Source organism: Micropterus salmoides, unplaced genomic scaffold (genome assembly GCF_014851395.1).
Source record: "Micropterus salmoides isolate LMB-PRFRI ecotype aquatic unplaced genomic scaffold, ASM1485139v1 Ms_hic_scaffold_22, whole genome shotgun sequence".
Taxonomy (NCBI): domain Eukaryota; kingdom Metazoa; phylum Chordata; class Actinopteri; order Centrarchiformes; family Centrarchidae; genus Micropterus; species Micropterus salmoides.
Genome location: NW_024041373.1, coordinates 24,924,796 through 24,943,638, shown reverse-complemented (window position 1 = coordinate 24,943,638; position 18,843 = coordinate 24,924,796). Strand labels below are relative to the sequence as shown.

The 18,843-nt window shown below is 39.3% G+C and overlaps 1 protein-coding gene across 1 annotated transcript in view; it reads left to right on the top strand.

Annotated features, from left to right (window-relative positions):
• Positions 1–18,278, top strand: part of LOC119917440 (contactin-associated protein-like 4) — an 85,560-nt gene extending 67,282 nt beyond the window's left edge. Inside the window, exons 19-24 of the mRNA XM_038737765.1 lie at positions 1,646–1,876; positions 5,692–5,825; positions 7,713–7,800; positions 11,047–11,262; positions 12,083–12,154; positions 16,141–18,278. Coding sequence (XP_038593693.1) covers positions 1,646–1,876; positions 5,692–5,825; positions 7,713–7,800; positions 11,047–11,262; positions 12,083–12,154; positions 16,141–16,325 — 926 coding nt within the window. The 3' untranslated portion in view covers positions 16,326–18,278. The remainder of the gene's footprint in view (positions 1–1,645; positions 1,877–5,691; positions 5,826–7,712; positions 7,801–11,046; positions 11,263–12,082; positions 12,155–16,140) is intronic.
• The last annotated feature ends 565 nt before the right edge of the window (positions 18,279–18,843 follow it).

Sequence of the window (18,843 nt, the reverse complement as noted above, 5' to 3'; positions counted from 1 at the left end):
GGATCACTAATCTTGCTGCAGCACCTGGTGCCACAATGGAGACACACTTCAGAAGTAGATATGTCGAAATAATGGCTAAATGAAAAACAAGACACCAGAAGAAATAGCCAATGTGAAAACATTGGCATGGTGTTTGTGTAGGTCAATACAGAAACATTCTGATAAAGAAGATTTGTCTTGAGCTCTTATCCATCGTTTTATAGTCTTGTGAAAATCTGTATGAGTGGTAATTTGAGAACTCAGGTAAGCAATGTTGAAATGCAGCTATAGCTACAATTTATCATAGCTAAAGTTAGAATTTATAGTGAACCCAACTTCCAAAATCTGCACAGTTGAGTTTCAAAACTTTAACAGTGAGCTGGTGGGAAATGTTGGGGATATTGGGGCCTTATTGAATGCTGTAACAAATTCTAGGTATTGAAGTTTAGGAGGAAGCCGATACCACAGTTAGCTACCTTACAAACTGGCATTATCTGAATGCAAATTTATTTATAGAAGGAGAGTTCAGTCCATGGTAAAATGTAGAACTGAACCATGAAGACAGCAGCTGACCTCCAACATCTGAATATGTATTACAGCACCTGAAAGTGGTCTATAAATAAACCACATACACAATTACAAGGAGAGACACATTAAAGAGCTAATATACACATATACTGTATACAGGAGCCCTAAAGTCATTCTGTGCACACTGCACCACTGTGTACACAGCTGCTAATCATATGTGGTGTACTTGATAGAATATAATTTCTCTTCTATGTTTATAGCATGCCTGAATGTGTCAGAATATTTCTAATTCATATTGTAGTTACAAATTATTAGTCTGTCCAATTACTTTTCTAATATTGATGGTAAATACGAAGGTTAATATAATGTAATAACGTTTTCCAACGTTTTTATTTAAGAGGTTTTCCACCATCATTGTCTATTTAGTGCAGAAACAGAGAATTTCTTCAATAATATTTTTGACTTTTAAAATCATATGATACTAAAATAGAAAGCAACAAATGTTTCTCATATTACTTTCTGTAAAGTCAGTCTGTTGGGCATCCTTATGGAGACATTCTGTCAGAAGTTGTTTTAAGTTGTTTTAAGACTAGACACCTAGACTTCGTGTTATTTAAGCTATCACAGGAACATTGAGTCATCACATCAGCACAGTAACACAGCCTCATATTCAATAATTAACAAGCCCAGCTGTGTTGCTTGTTGGCGCTCCACAGGTATATATATATGTGACGGAAATCACAACTCTGATACACGACTGTGTTATAATTAACAGCCAGATTTTGCATTTTACCTGTCATCTGGTTTTCCTTCGGCTGATGAGTTCACTAATTACTGTAGATGTTGTCAGTGCTGCTGAGGTACTGTACATACTTTATATGAATCAGTGATACAGCCCCCGTAGCCTGCAAGATTAGTTTTTGCAGTGTGATCCCCCCCCAGTTAAAGGTACATTTGGGGTAGGGTCTAAGGATAGAGGGTGTCATGTACCGTACAGACTGTAAAGGCAAATGAACTTAATGTGAAGACATACAAAATATACACTCATTCAAATGGATATTCATATTTTAGCCACATGTTCAACATAACTGCTTACCAAGCAGCTACAAATGAAGTAACACTGTCTCACCCCCTGCAGAGGTTTCAGCCAGCTTCAAGTCAGGAACATCCGTAAGTTACACCTTGAAGGAGCCGGTGTTGAACGAGCTGAACAGGAACAGCAGCGCTCTGCCCTCATCCATCTACTCTGACATGACCCTGAGAGCAGAAAACATCTCCTTGAGGTTCAGGACCAGCCAGAGTCCCGCTCTGCTCCTCTACGTCAGCTCCTACCACAGAGAGTACCTGGCCCTGCTGCTTAACAAGCATGGTGAGCACTCAGATCCTCTTAATCCCAGTTCACACTACACGATTTTTCGATTTGCCACTCGGCGAGCTCGGTGACCATCAGGCTGTGATCGGGGGTAAATCAGCGGTTGCCAGTTACGTGTGAACTACACAACAATGCATCAAAACAGCTCCCCGACACATTTCTGACACATCGCCGACGTCTGCCAGATATGTAGCATGCCAAATATCTGGAAGAGTCAGCCGAATCCAGCCAATGAGAGCAAGCAGCTACTTTTTCACCGCAAAACCCTTTTTACTCACCTCCAGCTCTCTCTGTAGCTCAGACAATCCCTGCTACCTGTATGTGCTAATCCATTCTTTCACCCATATTGTTTGTCTTTATAATTTCTATCTTTATAATAACAAACAACAGCTGTTTCGTGTGTAGGTTGGCGTTATTTCCCTTTTCTCATTTCATGTGTGTTTTCTTGTCAAAACGTGGTTTGGAGACCAGCCGTCGGGTGACACAGCCGCTCTCAGCTCGTGTACTGTCCGGCCGCCTGTCACCGATCAGTCACGTAGTGTGAACGCCACAACGACTTCAAGACGGCAAGTTGTGTAGTGTGAACGGCATGACGATCAGCCGACGCTGAAAGTCGTGTAGTCTGCAGGAGGCATTACCTGTACTTTATTTCCCTCTGTTGATGGCTACTCTGTTGTATTTGATCATACAACTTGGCCTTAAGAATCATCATGAAGTTAATCTTCTCTCCAGTGGACAAAGGAGGCTTTTTTTCTCCCTTCTTTACCATGTAAACAAGCTCCACAGATGCTCCAGTGTAGCAGTAGTATTCATGGGGCAATTATGGTTTCATGTTTAGTGGCTCTATAGATTCTCTGAATTAACATGAAAGAAGAATAGTTTGACATATGACAACTTCCCAATTTGTTTTTGTCTGACTTTGTTTTGCTTAATTGTGATGCTCTGTAGAAAGATATTATCTTAACTGTTGGATTAAATTACTTCAACACAAAACAAAACATGGTAACATAAAAAAATATATATATATATATATATATATATATATATAATGTCATATGGAAGATTGTCCAACATTTCTGACTTCATAAGGTGTTTGACACATTTCTTAAATATTAATAGGATGACGTATGAAAAAGAGAATATAATAACTTCAGATACGTACCTCAGTGTCGACATAAGAACACAAGTTGAAAATGTACAGTATGTGTACACTCAGTTGTCAGCTGAAATTAGGTATTTCAATTATATTGTCCACAGTATTTATATCATTGAGGGTAGAATAAAAAATACAGTTAAACAGCACCACAAATTACATCTACAACTACATCCTTCAAAATAATCCTACAATTGAAAAAACACCTCAGACCAGTTTCAACAAAAACAACATTATAACCCTCATAAAGGTAGGATTTACTGTATTGATGACTGCATTCATTATAGTGTATACCTAATTACTAATTAATGAAACAACCTGACATCTTGTTATCCAGCACCTCATTAAAATTACAGGTTTTATTGCATTTTCAAAGCAGAGGCATATTTTGTTGCATTTTTATTGTATTATGCATCAGCTACTACATTATGTCCTAGTTGATCAACAACACACTGAAGGCACAGCTATGTGAGTCAAGACATTGTGGTAAGTCCTTGCTCTTCTCCTAAAGTAAACTTCCTGTCACCCCTCTTCTTCATCTGCTCTAACTCCTTTCTGTTTTCTTTTTCTGCTCTCCTTATTCTTACTTTTAATCCATTTCTCCTCTCCTCTGCTGCTATTCACTTCAGTGTTTAATCACCCAGAAGAGTGGCAAGTCAGGTCATTCAAATTGGAAAGGACAACTAAGCTGATGAACCTATTGAAAACGGGGTTCTGCCTAGATTAGCTGTAAATAGACTATGAAGAGGCTGTTTTAATAACCCAGACTGGAGGAAGCTGATGGCCAGCAGGTCATTAGAGTTGCCATGATGACGATCAGTCAGCTGCATTAAAACTGAAGCATCCCATCAAGACTCAGGAACAGGTTTGTTTTGGTGATAAAACTCTGCGCTAACACTGTGAGCAGCTGGGTTGATTGATGTTTGGCTGTGTTGTTAGCAATTAAAGGTGTAGCTGCATCTGTGTAGAGGTACCACCCTGAAGTTTTAAACTATATATAGTCATCCAAAAACTATTAAAAACACAGCAATGAGCCAGACTGTTAAGCTGAGTGAATCAATTCCACATTGCCTCTTTATAAAGAAGTCAGTAGGAACCAATGCGCTTGAGTGCCAGAGAAAAGTTTTATTATCTGTATTTGTATAAGTACTGAGAGACAGATTAACTCACTGATGGTTTTGGTCTTTTTATGAAATTAATTTACAATAAAAAATATTGGCTGCCTTATACTTTAAAGTATCATTTTGGTGGTTTTAGTGCATCTGAATCTGGAAGAGATATGTAACTGGATTTACTAATCTATCATGGTGAACGATAACTTCTTGTCCCTCTTTCTTTTGTTAAAGTAAAATTGTATTGTACTTTGGTTTTTGCCTAATGTCTATTTCGAGTTCTCTTTATTCAATAGGTCAGTCATCTGTCCCCATACTGTAAATGTCAATTAATAATGCGCTAGTGGAGCACAAGCTGGACATTATACACTGTTAACTGAAAAGTATTGCCCTTTAAATCATTTTGATGTATTATATTTGAAAGCATTAAGAGAACTAGAGAACTGTTGAGATCTGAATTGCTAAAAATATTTTATCTTACTTTTTAGATTGACCAGATGTAACATCTGTTCTTGAAACTAAAAGACTTCAGTAGGAAAACAAGGACATGTGGAAATCATCTGATTCACCACCTACACGCTTTCTGACAGTCTCTACGCCAGCGGCGGAGACACCTCCTGTGACTTGTTAATCATGGTCATTACATGTGAACAAACTGCAAAACTGCCTCTCACTTTTCTCTGTCTCTTCTCCTCGCATAGGTGTGTTGCACAAAAGTCAAGGTGTTAAATGTTAAAAAAAATTAATAGAGCTGAAAAAATTAATAATGCATGATTCAAGAACTTGGGAAAACCTCTGTCCTTCAACACTCACCCCTGCTCTCGCTATATGCCTCAACTGTATATATAGAAACTCTTCTTCCTAGTCACATCACACTGTGGTCTCACCTGGATAACATGCATTTACAATTCTAATTCTAATTGAAGATATGCTGATATGATTTGCTCTACATGTAGCTATTATGCATTTGCACTTTGAAATGGAACATAGTATGCTTTCCAGCCTTTTCCTGTATGTCTTATCCACACAGCCTCAATCATAAATTAACTTGATTCTGTATACCATTATTGGCAGTACTTGGCACTAATCTTCTAAATATTTAATTATTTGTTGTGTATTAATTATCTTCTGTTGCCCTGGAACATCCAGGTCTCTAAAAATACATTTCTGTTAAAGTGGACAACGGGTACAAGGACAGATTTAACAAAATATATTTCTCAATTTTAGTGGTTCTGTTTGTTGCTACATAGTAACTGGGTGGCTTTTAGGAATTTATAAAACTGAAAGTGAAAATCCTGAATATTCAATGTATAGATTAAGAACCGTTAATGGTTATTAATATTTTGTTCATCATTTTTTATAATGACCAAGAAGAACTAATTTCTATGTTCTTTATTATTTATCACGTTTTTTTCCACAGTACGTTAGATTTTCCTAATAATAATAAAAGTTAGTTTTTTGAGAAATTTTGTATCAAAAATATTTAATTTGCCTGTCCTTCTATGTTTGAGTCTATAGCAGTGTGTTGTTTTGTTTTGTGTGTGCAGACAAGCTGGAGGTGAGATACAGACTGGACAGCAGCAAAGATGCTGACATCCTGAGGAGCAAAGTGAGGAACCTTGCCAATGGACAGCTACATGCTGTTACCATCAGCAGACTTGCAGACACCGTCTCTGTGCAGGTAACACACACACAACAGACGGAAATATTTCTCCCAGTCAGTACTAAACCCTGAGTCACCCTGGTTTTCTCAGCATCCTTTCTGTCAGTTGACTTCAGCTACCAGCAGGAGAAGCTATAAGAAGACAGCAGGGACGAGCTGCAGATGATAAAGGCTGAGCTGCAGTGAAACCGTAGAAACAAACATGTGATTGGCAACTTGGATACACATCTCAAAGTGCTTTTTCTTATACCTTTAAAATAAGACTCTTTCTGCTAGTTTTGGGTACTATATCCTCCTGCTTAAAATGCATAGTTCGGTTTGGCAGGTCCCTGTTTAATACATTATGGTAACTTGGGGCACCTGATTCAAAGACATGTTGTGGTTGATTCACCGCATTCATTAAGTTGACTCTAACCTAAAGACTGGGTATAAGGTTGTTGTGTGATCTATGTCATTAAAAATGTTGACTTTGGAAACGGGAAGTGGGAGACAAACAGCAGTCTCTCTTATTAAAGTCTGACATGACCCATCAATCCACCCCAACGTTGTCGCTCTATAATAAAGTCCCTTGACTTCCTCCTTTGCTCCTCTGACTGTGGCTGCTAGAGGAATTTGTCACTTGAATCTAAACAGATGTTGTTTTGGGGCACTGGCTTAAATGACAGATAATGTCGTTCTTCTTGGGGGGGTCAGTCTCAATAATGCTCATCTCAGGTCTTGTTGGTACAATAGCCAAAATTTCTACCCATCTTGGTATATTGCACATTTTTGCTTTGTGTTGAATAGTTATTTTGGTGAGGCTCAGCAAATCATATACCAAGTTGTGTAATCATGAGGAAAATCACAAGAACTGTTCTGCCTAAATGTGTAATTCTTTGCATTTCAGATGAGTTATGTTTTACAGTTTTTCTCGATTGCTTAAACATATTTCTTGAAATGATGCCTCGCTTTCTCAAAACTAAACACAAATCCACAACTTCTCACCCAAAATGAAGCTCTCCACTCAAAAGCATTCAGTCTTGCTGAAAAACCAAACTTTGCCCTCAGACATAAACACAAGCCCTCAAAAACACACACTCACAGCACAACACAGTCGTACACACTGGTGAGATAAATTCAAAACAATACTACAAAAACGATGAATACAACAAAAAGGATAACAAATGTATACATTTGCACATTTGCACACATTTTTTTTCCTTAGTGTGCTGTACAGTACAACACACCAAACAAAAAAATATTCTGCCCCAGCATCCTGTCTTTGGTCTGGGACAGGCCAGAGATTCTTGTCCTCCTCCTCCTCTCCTCCCTCCTCCTCCTCCTCCAACTCCTATTGTTCCTCTTCCTTCACCTCTTCCTCCTCTCCATACTGCTCTTCCTCCTCCTCCTCCTCCTCCTCCTCCTCCTCCTCCTCTCCTCCCTACTCCTCCTCCTCCAACTCCTATTGTTCCTCTTCCCTCACCTCTTCCTCCTCTCCATACTGCTCTTCCTCCTCCTCCTCCTCCTCCTCTTCCTTGTCTCTGGTCTCCCCTTAGATCTATTGTACCAAAACTGAATGAACTGACTCTGGCCCTTTTATCTATTATTATTATTTATCTATTGAAGGTTCTGATTGGTGTGTTATCAATTTTGACTGTTTGTGTTTCCACCTGGGTAGCTGAGTGCTAATTGAGCTCAACCTGTGCTGATTGAGTAAGCAATATTGAATGTAAGTGCTTTCTCAATGACTGCATGGTGTAGGCAATGAGAAATGAAGGGATTTGTGTGTAGATGGGTGTGGTTTTTGAAAAATGGAGTTATGGTTTTGAAATTTTAGTTCAATAGCCTGCTTATAGTGTTTAAGAAATTGAGAAAAACTACTTACCCTCCAGTGATGCTGAGGTGAAACCTTTCATTTTCTTTCAGATTGACCAGAACAACAAAGAGGACTTTAACCTGACATTTGATGTAGAATTCAATGGCATCAGATCATTAGTTCTTGGCAGAGTGCTTGGTAAGTGAAACTGCTACAAAAATCCAGACAAGGCTTTTCAGGCTGCAGTGCACTCATTTCAGAGATGTTTTTCCTCATCAGACAATGAGGTGTTGGAAACGTTTATCATGACGGTTGGATCCCCGCAGCAGTCGTTAGCTGCTATCTAGAAGGTATAGCAGGTAAAGAATAAACAAAAGTAAATGTCACGCACTCTCAACACTAAGATGAGACAGTCCACCTATTAGCACATCTAATGCAAGGGAAAAAGCAAGAATATCTTAACAGAAAATATAAATATATAACACGACATGACTCACAGTTCCTGGTACAAGACATGGGTGGACCAGAAAGGAAGGTCTATATATACACATAGACATATGACTTGAGAAATAATGATAATTCAGATAGCAACAAGTCCAATTACATTAACTGCATTAGTGAGATCTAAACATATCTTGGCTTTCTTTCATCAGATTATAATATGCATTATAAAGGAAACAATGGGGAAATCAATGCTACAAAATGAACAGTAAGATACTGTAGGCTATTTGTTTTTGATATGACAGCTTAAACCTGTTAGCAAAATACTTTTATATAACAATGCAGTTTAATTACACAGAGTTTCAGTCATCAAGCTACTTACTCAAGCCCAATACCCCGATCCCTGTTCAGAAAAGAAGAGTCTGCGTGTAAGTGGCACAGTGGTGCTTTTAGATACCCCAGAATGCTAACAAACTTACAATAATAATACTAACATGCTGATGTTTAGCAGGTAAAATTTTTGTTCTTTTGTTTTTGATCTCAAAATGTTAATCATTGGGCTATTTAGCACTTAACAAAAAGTACAGCTCAGGCTGATAAGAATGTAATATGTTTTGCTGGTATTTGGTCATCAACCAAAGTATTGCAGAAATTGAAATTTTGAAAGATGGTGTCCACTGTGGCCTTTAAACAACAAAACAAACAAAACACACCTACTGATTTGCAGCCAATGCAGGATTTCAAACAATACATACTAAAGGTGCTTTTGTTACAAGTAAACACTTTATTGACAAGAAGTATTGCCACAACATTGGCCTGTATATGCCACTGTGGTGCCAACCACAGAGCAATCTTACATCATGTACTGTAGTTTTTAATCAGACAATATGTTGGTCAACAGTGCATTCAAAATGTGCTAGTAGTGCACCTGCTGTTAATTCTTCAAATCAGTTACTTAGCAAAAAGCATTTTCCTAGTTGTCTGCTCCTGTGCTTGGATCCAGCGTGTACACAATACAATTCAAACTTTCCAAACAGGGCGCGCATACTGTTAGACATATAAAAACCAAAACATCTTTGAGGATGTTTTCTTGTTCTTCTCGTGAAGTTATGGGTGCTTAAATGATGCCACTGAGTCTTTCACCTCATACATATGACATCTTCTTTGGCCCAGTAACTTAGTACCTCTTGAGTATGATGTACATTCGTGCTTATATCTACACACAGTAGGTTTATCACAGTGTTGAACAATAAAGCTTTTGCCTCTGCAGATATATAATCCAACTAAACCTGGGAGTCCGCCTGAACAGTTTAACCTTCCTCAGCATGACAGACTATTCTATCAAAATACCTCTGCTCTTGTTTTCTTACTGCCTCTGCCTGTTAAACAGATCAGATATGTAACGGAGACATAGCACCACTGTAATTTACTTTGTCATAACCTAGTTATATTCTTCTTTAACAGCACCTTCAGAGACAGGCTAAGAAATAGGTTGTTAATAAGATTGGAGGCTGTGGGACTTCCCTGATCCAGGTGTGGCACTGCTACTGTAAACCCACTATAAACGTTTGTTTGAAATATTTGTCTTTATCAGCATACTTTGATTTAGCCATTAATATATGGGCAAGGCCCTATGGCAAGGCCAGATCAGCAAGTCTGCCTGTCCAGTTCAATAAACCAAGTACTGCCATCTCAATCACAAATCACAGTACAATTATAAAATAAATTAATCTCAAGGCATTGTATGGCTCAAGACTATAGCAAAATAGTGTTCACTGAAAATTACCCAAGCAGAAAGCACACTAATAATTCTGAAACATGACTGACTGAAGATACAAACGTCATACCACAACACTGCTGGGTGCAGTTTGCAAAAGAACTGTCACTAAGTGAGCTGGGTAACTTCATACACTCCAAAAGCCAATATATATACTGCACTTGACAAACTAACTCTTACTCAGGTTTATGGCAGTTATCACACCATAATGACGCAATACACATGTTATGCAAACAGCATATAAAAATAAAAATATTCATTATGTGGTCACACAATCAGATGATATATTAGCCAACGTTTCCTGATTCACAGATAGCATAACAGCTTTCACCTTTATATGTTCTTATGTTCTTGTCTTTTTCTTCGCAATGTAGCCCATCAAGTCCTCAAAGTCCAGCTAGCAACAAGCAAAGCTATACATTTTTTATATAATTATAATATAATATCATGTCTTTCCGCCGGCCTCATTCAGCCTCTGTGATGCTGGATAGTTAGCCGCAGATTCTGAAAGGCTGAAATACCTTTGAGAAGAATTTCCTCCTGGACTCTCTCTGCCATCAATCCCCATAGTGCAGGCTCATAAGCGATGATGGTGCCTGCCACTGCCGTTGAGCCTGAGGTGTAGTTATCTCGTTCTGTTTGCTGACCAGCGTCATCTTTGTCTTTTTCCATTTCTTTGCTAAAGTTAGCTAACGTTAACTTACTGAGCCTGAGCGTAGCTGGTAGAGTAGACGATACTTCCAAGCTAACACTGGCTAGCTCGACATCCTCCTCTTCATTTCTTGCTTTTTTGAAAAAGCTACTTATTAGCGGGACATTTTTTATTGCAGCTTTCTCTTCCTTATCCATTCTTTGTCTTGGCAGCTCCGCTGGGCTTTCGGATGCCGCTTCCATTTCCACAAACACTAATGTTACACTCGCAGATACAAGCTATCTGACCATGGGTCAGTTACAAATTAATTCCACTGTTTTAATCTCAACTTGTTCTTACAAAAACTGATCGTGAATCAATACCTCACAGAGGGCCCCTCTCTGGACCCTGGGCACGTGCCCAGATTGCCAATATGGTAGATCTGGCTCAGTATATGGGTTAGGGTTTTAGGTACCAAAATGTTTTATGTGATACATGTTATATCCAAGGAAGGTTTATGTTATTATTGCTCCACTGAAAATGTTTAAATGTACTAATAAATCATCATCAATCATCTCTCTCTCTTTCTCTCCAGACTCTGGTGAGTTGGATCCGGAGTTGTCTCTGCTTGCCTCCCTGGGTTTCACAGGGTGTCTGTCTGCTGTCCTCTTTAACTCCATCAGCCCTTTGAAAGCTGCTCTGCTCAGCCCAGCCACAAGCCCAGTCGTCGTTACTGGCCCACTGGTCCAGTCCATTTGTGGCTCCACCTCAGCCAATCCCTATGCAGCAGAAACCACACACCACATATCAGGTCAGAGGAAAATGTTGGGTATTCCCAAATGAAACATATCCTTTGGAGAATGTTTGACAGTGATGTAAAATATGCAGATTTGTAGGTTGAGAATGGTTGTGTTTGGAGGTATGTTTTCTGGACTGTGGACTTTCTTAGCTGTGCAGGAAGCAGTTGCAAATATTTGGATTTTCTGATTTAATAAGATACAGAATAGTGGCCAGCACGTAGCCAGCAAGTAGCAAAGCCAAACTCCAGACCTCATAATGTTTCTTCCAAATCCTGTGGGTGACAATTAGAGCACCCACTTTCTCAAAGGGCTCATATTAATAAATATTATTGAGGTTATCGTAGGCGGTACTGTCCAGCTTTCTGTGTGGGTGCTGCCTCTCAAACTTTACAAATGGGACCTTTGGGTCTCTAATAATGTAATTAACGGGTTAATAGCCACTAGATGAGGCAACTTATTCAGACCAGGGAAGAGTTTCCTTTGCCATATCGTTCCCCTGTGGGGACTCATATAGAGAATTATATGGAAATGTGCTGTGGTATCCAATATCTCTTATCTGTGCTGATGGTGGTCCCATATATGTTTTCCGTTTGCCTCTACATGTTTCCTTTAAGCATCTCTATGCAGTACCTTTCCCCATTTAAATTTTTCAAGTCACGATTGACCTCTATGCTCCTCTCCTTTTTTCTTTTCTTTTGTTTTCTTTTTTTCTTTCTCACAACTCTTTTATTCTCCTGTGATCCTTCTTCTGCATGTGTCCTCTCTTCACTTTCCTTTTACCCATCTCTTCTGTCCCTGCTTTCTATTTCTTCTGTTCTCTCTGCGCTGCAGGCCAGTCTGGATCAGTGGGAACAGGTCAGCCTTTGGTGAATGCCATCAGGAGTGACTCAGTTCTAATTGGAGGTACTGTAGCACCAATATTTTTTTCACTGTCACATGGCCATCATTATCAATCACGAGATGGTGTGATTTATAAAAGGTCAGTTATGATACAGTTGCTTCTGCTCCTACCAGGTCTTTTTACACCTCATTAAAGAAGAACTAACAAAAACTTTGTTTTAGTAAATATTATATTACAAATGTCAAGGTATAGTCTGTATCTAAGTTTTAGTTGAAACATCTTTCCTTTGTTTTGAAATATTTACTGGTTGTCAGGCAGGAGCCATTCATCCATCATCCATCCATTTATTATGTTCCGCATAACCAGGGTCTGGTCGCGGTAGCAGCAGGGTAAACAGGGTATTCCAGACATCCTCCCCAGAAACATTTTCCATTCCAAGGCATGCTGGGGTCTCCTCCCAATTGGAACATGCCTGGAAACCTCCAAAGAAAGGTGCCCAGGAGGCATCTTTATCAGATACAAAACCACATCAATTATATCCTTTCAATGCAAAGGAGCAGCAATTCTACACCAAGCTATCTCCAGATGTCAGAGCACCTCACTCTTGCCCAGCTAGCCTGTGGAGGAAACTCATTTCTTCTGCTTGTATCCGCGATCTTGTTTTTGAGTCACTACGCACAGATCATAACCACAGGTGAGGGTTGGAACATCGATCGACTAGTAAATTGAAAACTTTGCCTTCCAGCTCAGCTCCCCTTTTCACCACAATGGTCTGGTACAATGGCTGCATTACTGCTGCTGATACTGCACCAATCTGCCACCTATAAGATTTTAGTCCTATCGCACAGCCGTAATCCCAACCACTTCACATTCGGCTGCAAACCACCCCAGTGCGTGCTGAAGGTCGCAGTCTGATGAAGCCAACAGAACCCTTCATCTGCATTAAGCAGAGATGCACTTCTAAAGTTCCCAATCCGAACACTCTACTCTCCTCAGCTGTGCCTTGAGATCCTGTCTATGAATATCACAAACACGATGAAAGACAGTGGGCAACCTTGGTGGAGTCCAACACCCACTGAAAACATGTTTGACTTTGTGCTAAGAATACAGACATAGCTGCTCCCAATCACCCCCCGCCAGGTTTCTCTATCATTACCCACATGAGAGTAGAGTACGTTTTCTCCCTTGGTGTGGTTCGTTTGGGCAGGGGTGAATGGAGCAATCGCACTCGGGTGCGCACCAAAAGTGGATCAAACAAGCCGCCTTGAAGAGGTGGTCTCGGTACGCTTTTAAACGAATTCTTGTGCGGTTCGCTTGTGGTTTGAAAGCAAACAAACCAACCACAGGATTATATGATAGCAGAGATGTGATCTGAGCATTATTTCCAAAGATAAACAACTAATAAATCAATCATCTGACCGCAAAATGTGTTCAATTATCTTTTGATTGATCTGCATAAGCCACTATGTTCTTGAAAATCGTTTGGTAAGGTATAGGCTACTTTTTAGCACAGGTATTTTCCCTGATCAATAGGTGAAAATCTGTTAAAAAAGGAGGGCAAGTGGTACTCCGTTTACCCTGTAAAACATTTGTGACAGCGATACCACAGTAGGCCTATACTATAGGCTAATAAGCCCCATATTATTACTGTACTACATTTTCTGTTTTTACGTTATTATTCATAAAGGCTATGTGGTCAATCTGCGGTCTAACATTACTAACCTTGCTTATTAAAAAAATGTACTTTAGCCCCTTTTCCACTGCATGGTACCAGCTCGCCTTGCCTTGCCTCGATTCTACTCGCATTTTTTTGGTTTTCCACTGTGGAAAAGTTGTACCTGTACCTGCTTTCAGGTACTTTTTTTCGTATCACCTCCGTCAAGGCTCTGTTTTTTTGTTTGTTTTTTAATCTTTATTTCATCTCTTAACAGACATGAGGCATTATAGAGAAATATTTAAATCTTTACATATTTTAACTGTTTTGACTTTTTTATTCTTTAAACCAAATAAAGTATTAATGTAATGTTTAATTTCTATCTTAAAAAGAGGTAATTGTGGTTTCTTCTTCAACCATTTGCACTTAAATATCAATTAATATTATTAATATAAAATGTTCCATACAAAATAAAGAGGTTCAAAATATATCTTCTTTTACAATCAATATCATTCTTGTCATAAAAAAATATATAATGTCTCTTTTCTTCCAAATAATAGTTGAACCAGTCAATGTCTTAAAGAGATATTCCAAGTCTAACCAAAATAATTTGGTACAAACACAATCATAAAATAAATGACAGATGGTTTCAGCTTCACCACTGCAAAACACACACTTTTCCACAACATCTTTCATGAACCTTGAGATCACCTGGTTCACAAGATAAATCAAATGTGTAATTTTAAATGAGACTTCTCAAATTTTCCTCCACTGAAGTTCTGAGCTGAGGCGATACTAAAATGTGACATGAAAACACAGAAGACTACTGATTGGTCAGAGAGAATCGTCACTATTCACTGCGTCATCATTGCGTGTGCCTGACAGAAAGTTTTATATTTCATACGTTATTAAATCACCAAATCCACTTCTGAGAAGTTTTGAGGTGAGAAATAAATTTTTTTCACTTGGTCCGGACCAAATGAACCGAGCTACAAGTGTGAAAGCACCCTGAGTTGCTGAATCTTCCCCCTGAGGTGACATTCTTCAGTCTCTGAGGAGAACCGAGGGCTTGTGAGTACACTACATCCACCCAGCACCTCTTATAAGGGAGAAGAATAGAGTCCAGTCCCTCTCTAGGAGTTAGTGTCCTGAAACAGTGCTATGCATAGAGGTGAGCTCCACCTCCTGCTCCAGCTGTGGCTCCTTCCCTGCCAAAGAGGTGAGATTCTGTGTCCCTAGCACCAGCCTTTAATACCGTGAGTCAGCATGCCTAGGTCCCTACCTTTGCCTGCCACTCTGCCGAGCCTCATGGGTCAAGGCCCGGCCACCAGACGCCCCTCCCAGGTCTGACTCCAGGAGGCTGTCCCAGTATCCCTTTTCCGGAGAGGTACAGTTCCTTCTCAGCTGATTCATGTAGAATCGTTCTTAGTCTGGCTGCTCCCATGAGATCAGTTTGCCTTGGGAGACCCTACCAGGGGCTATTCTCCCTGACAACAAAGCTCCCAGGATCACAGGGACACACAAACCCCTCCACCACATTAAGATGCCAGTTCTTTGTGGGGCAGGCAGGAGCATTTTGATAAAATGAATTGTGTAAATGAAAGCCCTGAGTTGTCATGGCACACAAAGGAAACCACAACTAACTAGAATACAAATGAATTTATACTCCAAGTACAACAACGGTAAAAAAAAAAAAAAAAAAAGGTTATTGCCAACATCAGTGCAGAGACCTTCTAATAGCTTAAATTGCCCAGGGAGCCTGGAGAAAATGAGCTGACTGCACCACTAATGATGGGGCGAAAACAATCTAATGTTTTCTCTCTGCCTGATGGGCCGCTGACCAGTTGCTTTTAAGTAGGAGTTTTATTTCCCAATATAATGTTTCATCTCCTATTTGGTTCTAATCGGTCCCATTTCAAAACAAGGTTTATAAAGCCACAGAGAATTCAGTTATTATCAAGATTCAAGTTTAAATTCTGATTGTTTTCACAACTTTACAAACTCTGAGATACATTTCACACTGTTGTCTCGCAATCCAACGGACATGTTTTTGAGCTTGCATCACACCGTGTTGTGTATCTAGCGCCCTGTGTGAGCAAAGCTTAATTCTCTTAATTTTCTTTAAGCAGTTTTGCAGACAGAAACTTAAAGATGTGTAAAGATGATACATATCTACCCACATAGACACATACAGAACACCTCTACTAAATATTGACTTGTTTTGTGTCTTGTATTTGTACCAATTTTGTATATATGTTGTTCACTGTTATTCACTAGCGTGTGCTTTCTCTTTCAAGTAGAATTCCCTAACATAATTATAAAATGTGAGCAAAGAAGGCCCACATTCCAATTCTGTTAAGCCGTTGTAACTTTTTCCAATTCTTTGCTTTGCAGGTGTGATAGCGGTGGTGATCTTTGTGAGCGTGTCTGCATTAGCCATAATGGCCCGAGTCCTCTACAGCAGGAAAGGGATGTGTCGGAGCCGGGAAGTAAAAACAGTCCAACCTGAAGATAGCCCGGAGCTGGCGTTCAGCTCGCAAAATGGTCCGAGTGAGAACCAGAAAGAATATTTTATTTAGGTGGTTCTACCTGCTGCTGACCCAGCAGTGTTGGAGCTGAGGAGACAGATAGAGACAGAGATGCCTTGTCAAGCCTCAGTGCTTTACACTACTAACTGAGCCCGAGCAGTGGCTCAACAAGACAGGAAGACACAAACAGTTATGTTCTGTCTTCCTTTGTTTTGTTTTTGCTTCTGTGGTTGTATTTTTGTAAAGACTGTATATAAATGCACAAGTGTTGAATTTATATATGCCAATGTGTCAATACTGTCAGTAGAACAAGTGTAAATATTTAATGATGTAAATCTTAAAACTATGACTTTATATCAATCAGTCCTTCCTGTCATATTGAAATGTTTGAAATGATTAAATGAGGAACTGTATTATTCATTGAATGGGGAAAAAGCTTTGTTGGGTCTGGGGTGATATAAATACATTTACCAACATGGATAATGAATGTTTGCTGTTTTGAGTGACTGAGCCTACTGAATTCAATTTGATGATTCACATTGTCTTCATGGTTTTAGTTTTTTGTTGTTTTTTGTTTTGGGGGTTTTGTACCTACTGTATGACATATGGAAAGGCAAAATGTATCCGTTCACATTGAACATTTCTCATTTTATCAAAAAGTCTTTTATTCACCATGATTCTCTTTCATTATGTTACAGCTTGAAGCAAAGCTTAGCCGGTATTTGTTTTTCTTTGTATCCCTTCGCTTGATTTTTTTTTTCTGTGCCATTCCTGACTCTCAACGTAGTTCTGAATAGTAAGGGTCCTGAGACCGACACAGTTACAGTGGACTACAAAATTTTCCAGTCTTTCTGTTCCCAACATAATTCTAATAAAAATCTTTTATTTATCTTTAAACACAAATGCCCTTGTCTGAAATGGAGATTGAGAGAAGGAAAACAAGTATGAAATAAAAACCATGGTGTATCAGCTGATAAAGAGCAAAGCATTTCATGGAAAGTGATCACACCTACTGAGGTTTTAATCAGATCTAACCAGTCAAGCAACCAAACAGACACAAAGAGTAAGAAGCAACTAGTTCCTGTTGTTTCTATGTTAGATTTTAAACAAAGTGCATTTTTCCTGTGACTTTCATTTTACACAGTTTCTTTATGTTTTTCTGCAGATGGGACCAGATTGTATTATAAGCCACTTCGCCATCACAAAATTCTGTGTCTCCAGATACTCTTAAATATCAAGTTAAAAGCCTTCATGAAAATTCCCCCAAACAGCCAAAACTGCGTGCGTTTGACTTCATGCGGCAATGCGCAATGCTGACTTAACGTGATGCATGCTGGACTTAAAATAAGGCATGCTGGTTAGAAATTGTGTCCGACTTTCACTGGCGCTGCAAAACATCACCATGTAACATGACATTTAAACCTCGCGGGAGCAAGGCAGCAGTTGCGTTTCTCCGGCTACACAAAGTTGGAGCCACACTATTGCCTGGTCTCACAGCATTTTTCTTTGCAAATGGTGTGAGACCAGTCATTGATCTCAGCTCACAGCAAGCTGATGCAGGTAGAATGTGTCCAACATGACGGATCCGTTTTTATACCCCGCCCCTGCAGTTACCTGCAGCTCGCGTTAGACCATATAGTTGGCAAAAGTCAGCCGCCGTCATCTCGAATGCACCTAATCTCATTGCATGCTTTGAAGGGAGACAAGGCATGCTGGGAAACAACTATTGAATACACAAACTGAAGACATTGGAGCTGTATACTTTAAACAATGTTACTGTAAACTGTTTACTGAATGTCACTTTAAATTGTTTTGCGGAATCATTTCGTAGTTTTGGTGTCAGATGTTTGGTTTCTCTCCTGGCATTACATCACTTTTGAAGAACACAATGACCTTGACAGTATGGAAGGTAATTGTAAGTGACTTGCTGTAAGATTTTAATTTGTACAGATATTTTAGTAAGAAACACAGTTCTGTTCAGTGAAAATAAAACATTTAACCTTTTTCTGAAGTGGGTGTTTTCTTTCCTGTCAGCTGAATAACAATCCTGCACTTTTATTGCTCTTTTAACCTTTTTTGATTTCTATTGTAAAAGCAGAGTCTTTGTGAAATGATACAAAGGAGAGTTGAATCAATGAACACAAAAGTTTCAGGTCGATCAATGAACACCTTTTGAACACCTGCAAAAAGCAATATCATTTTACATTTCTAAACCTAATGTCTGAATCAATTATTTCTCTGTTAAATGAATCTGAAACACAGCAAATTGAATTACCATATATTTACATCTGTGCATGTTTGGCCCTTTAAAGGTTGCCACTGGATGAGTCTTTTCTTCACCATGTGACATTTCTGATGGATATTAATATGCATCTGTCTGCAGAGAGGAGATAACTCCAGCGCCTGATGCTTTGTGAATCATTCAGGTGCTGGATATGTCAGGCTAATTCTTGTCACAGGCCCACCTAGTCTCTCTCCACGCTGAAACGATAACACATGGACACAGCTTTGACATGTGATGGGGCCTCCCATTGCCTGCTATCCGCCCCTTTTACACACATACACACAA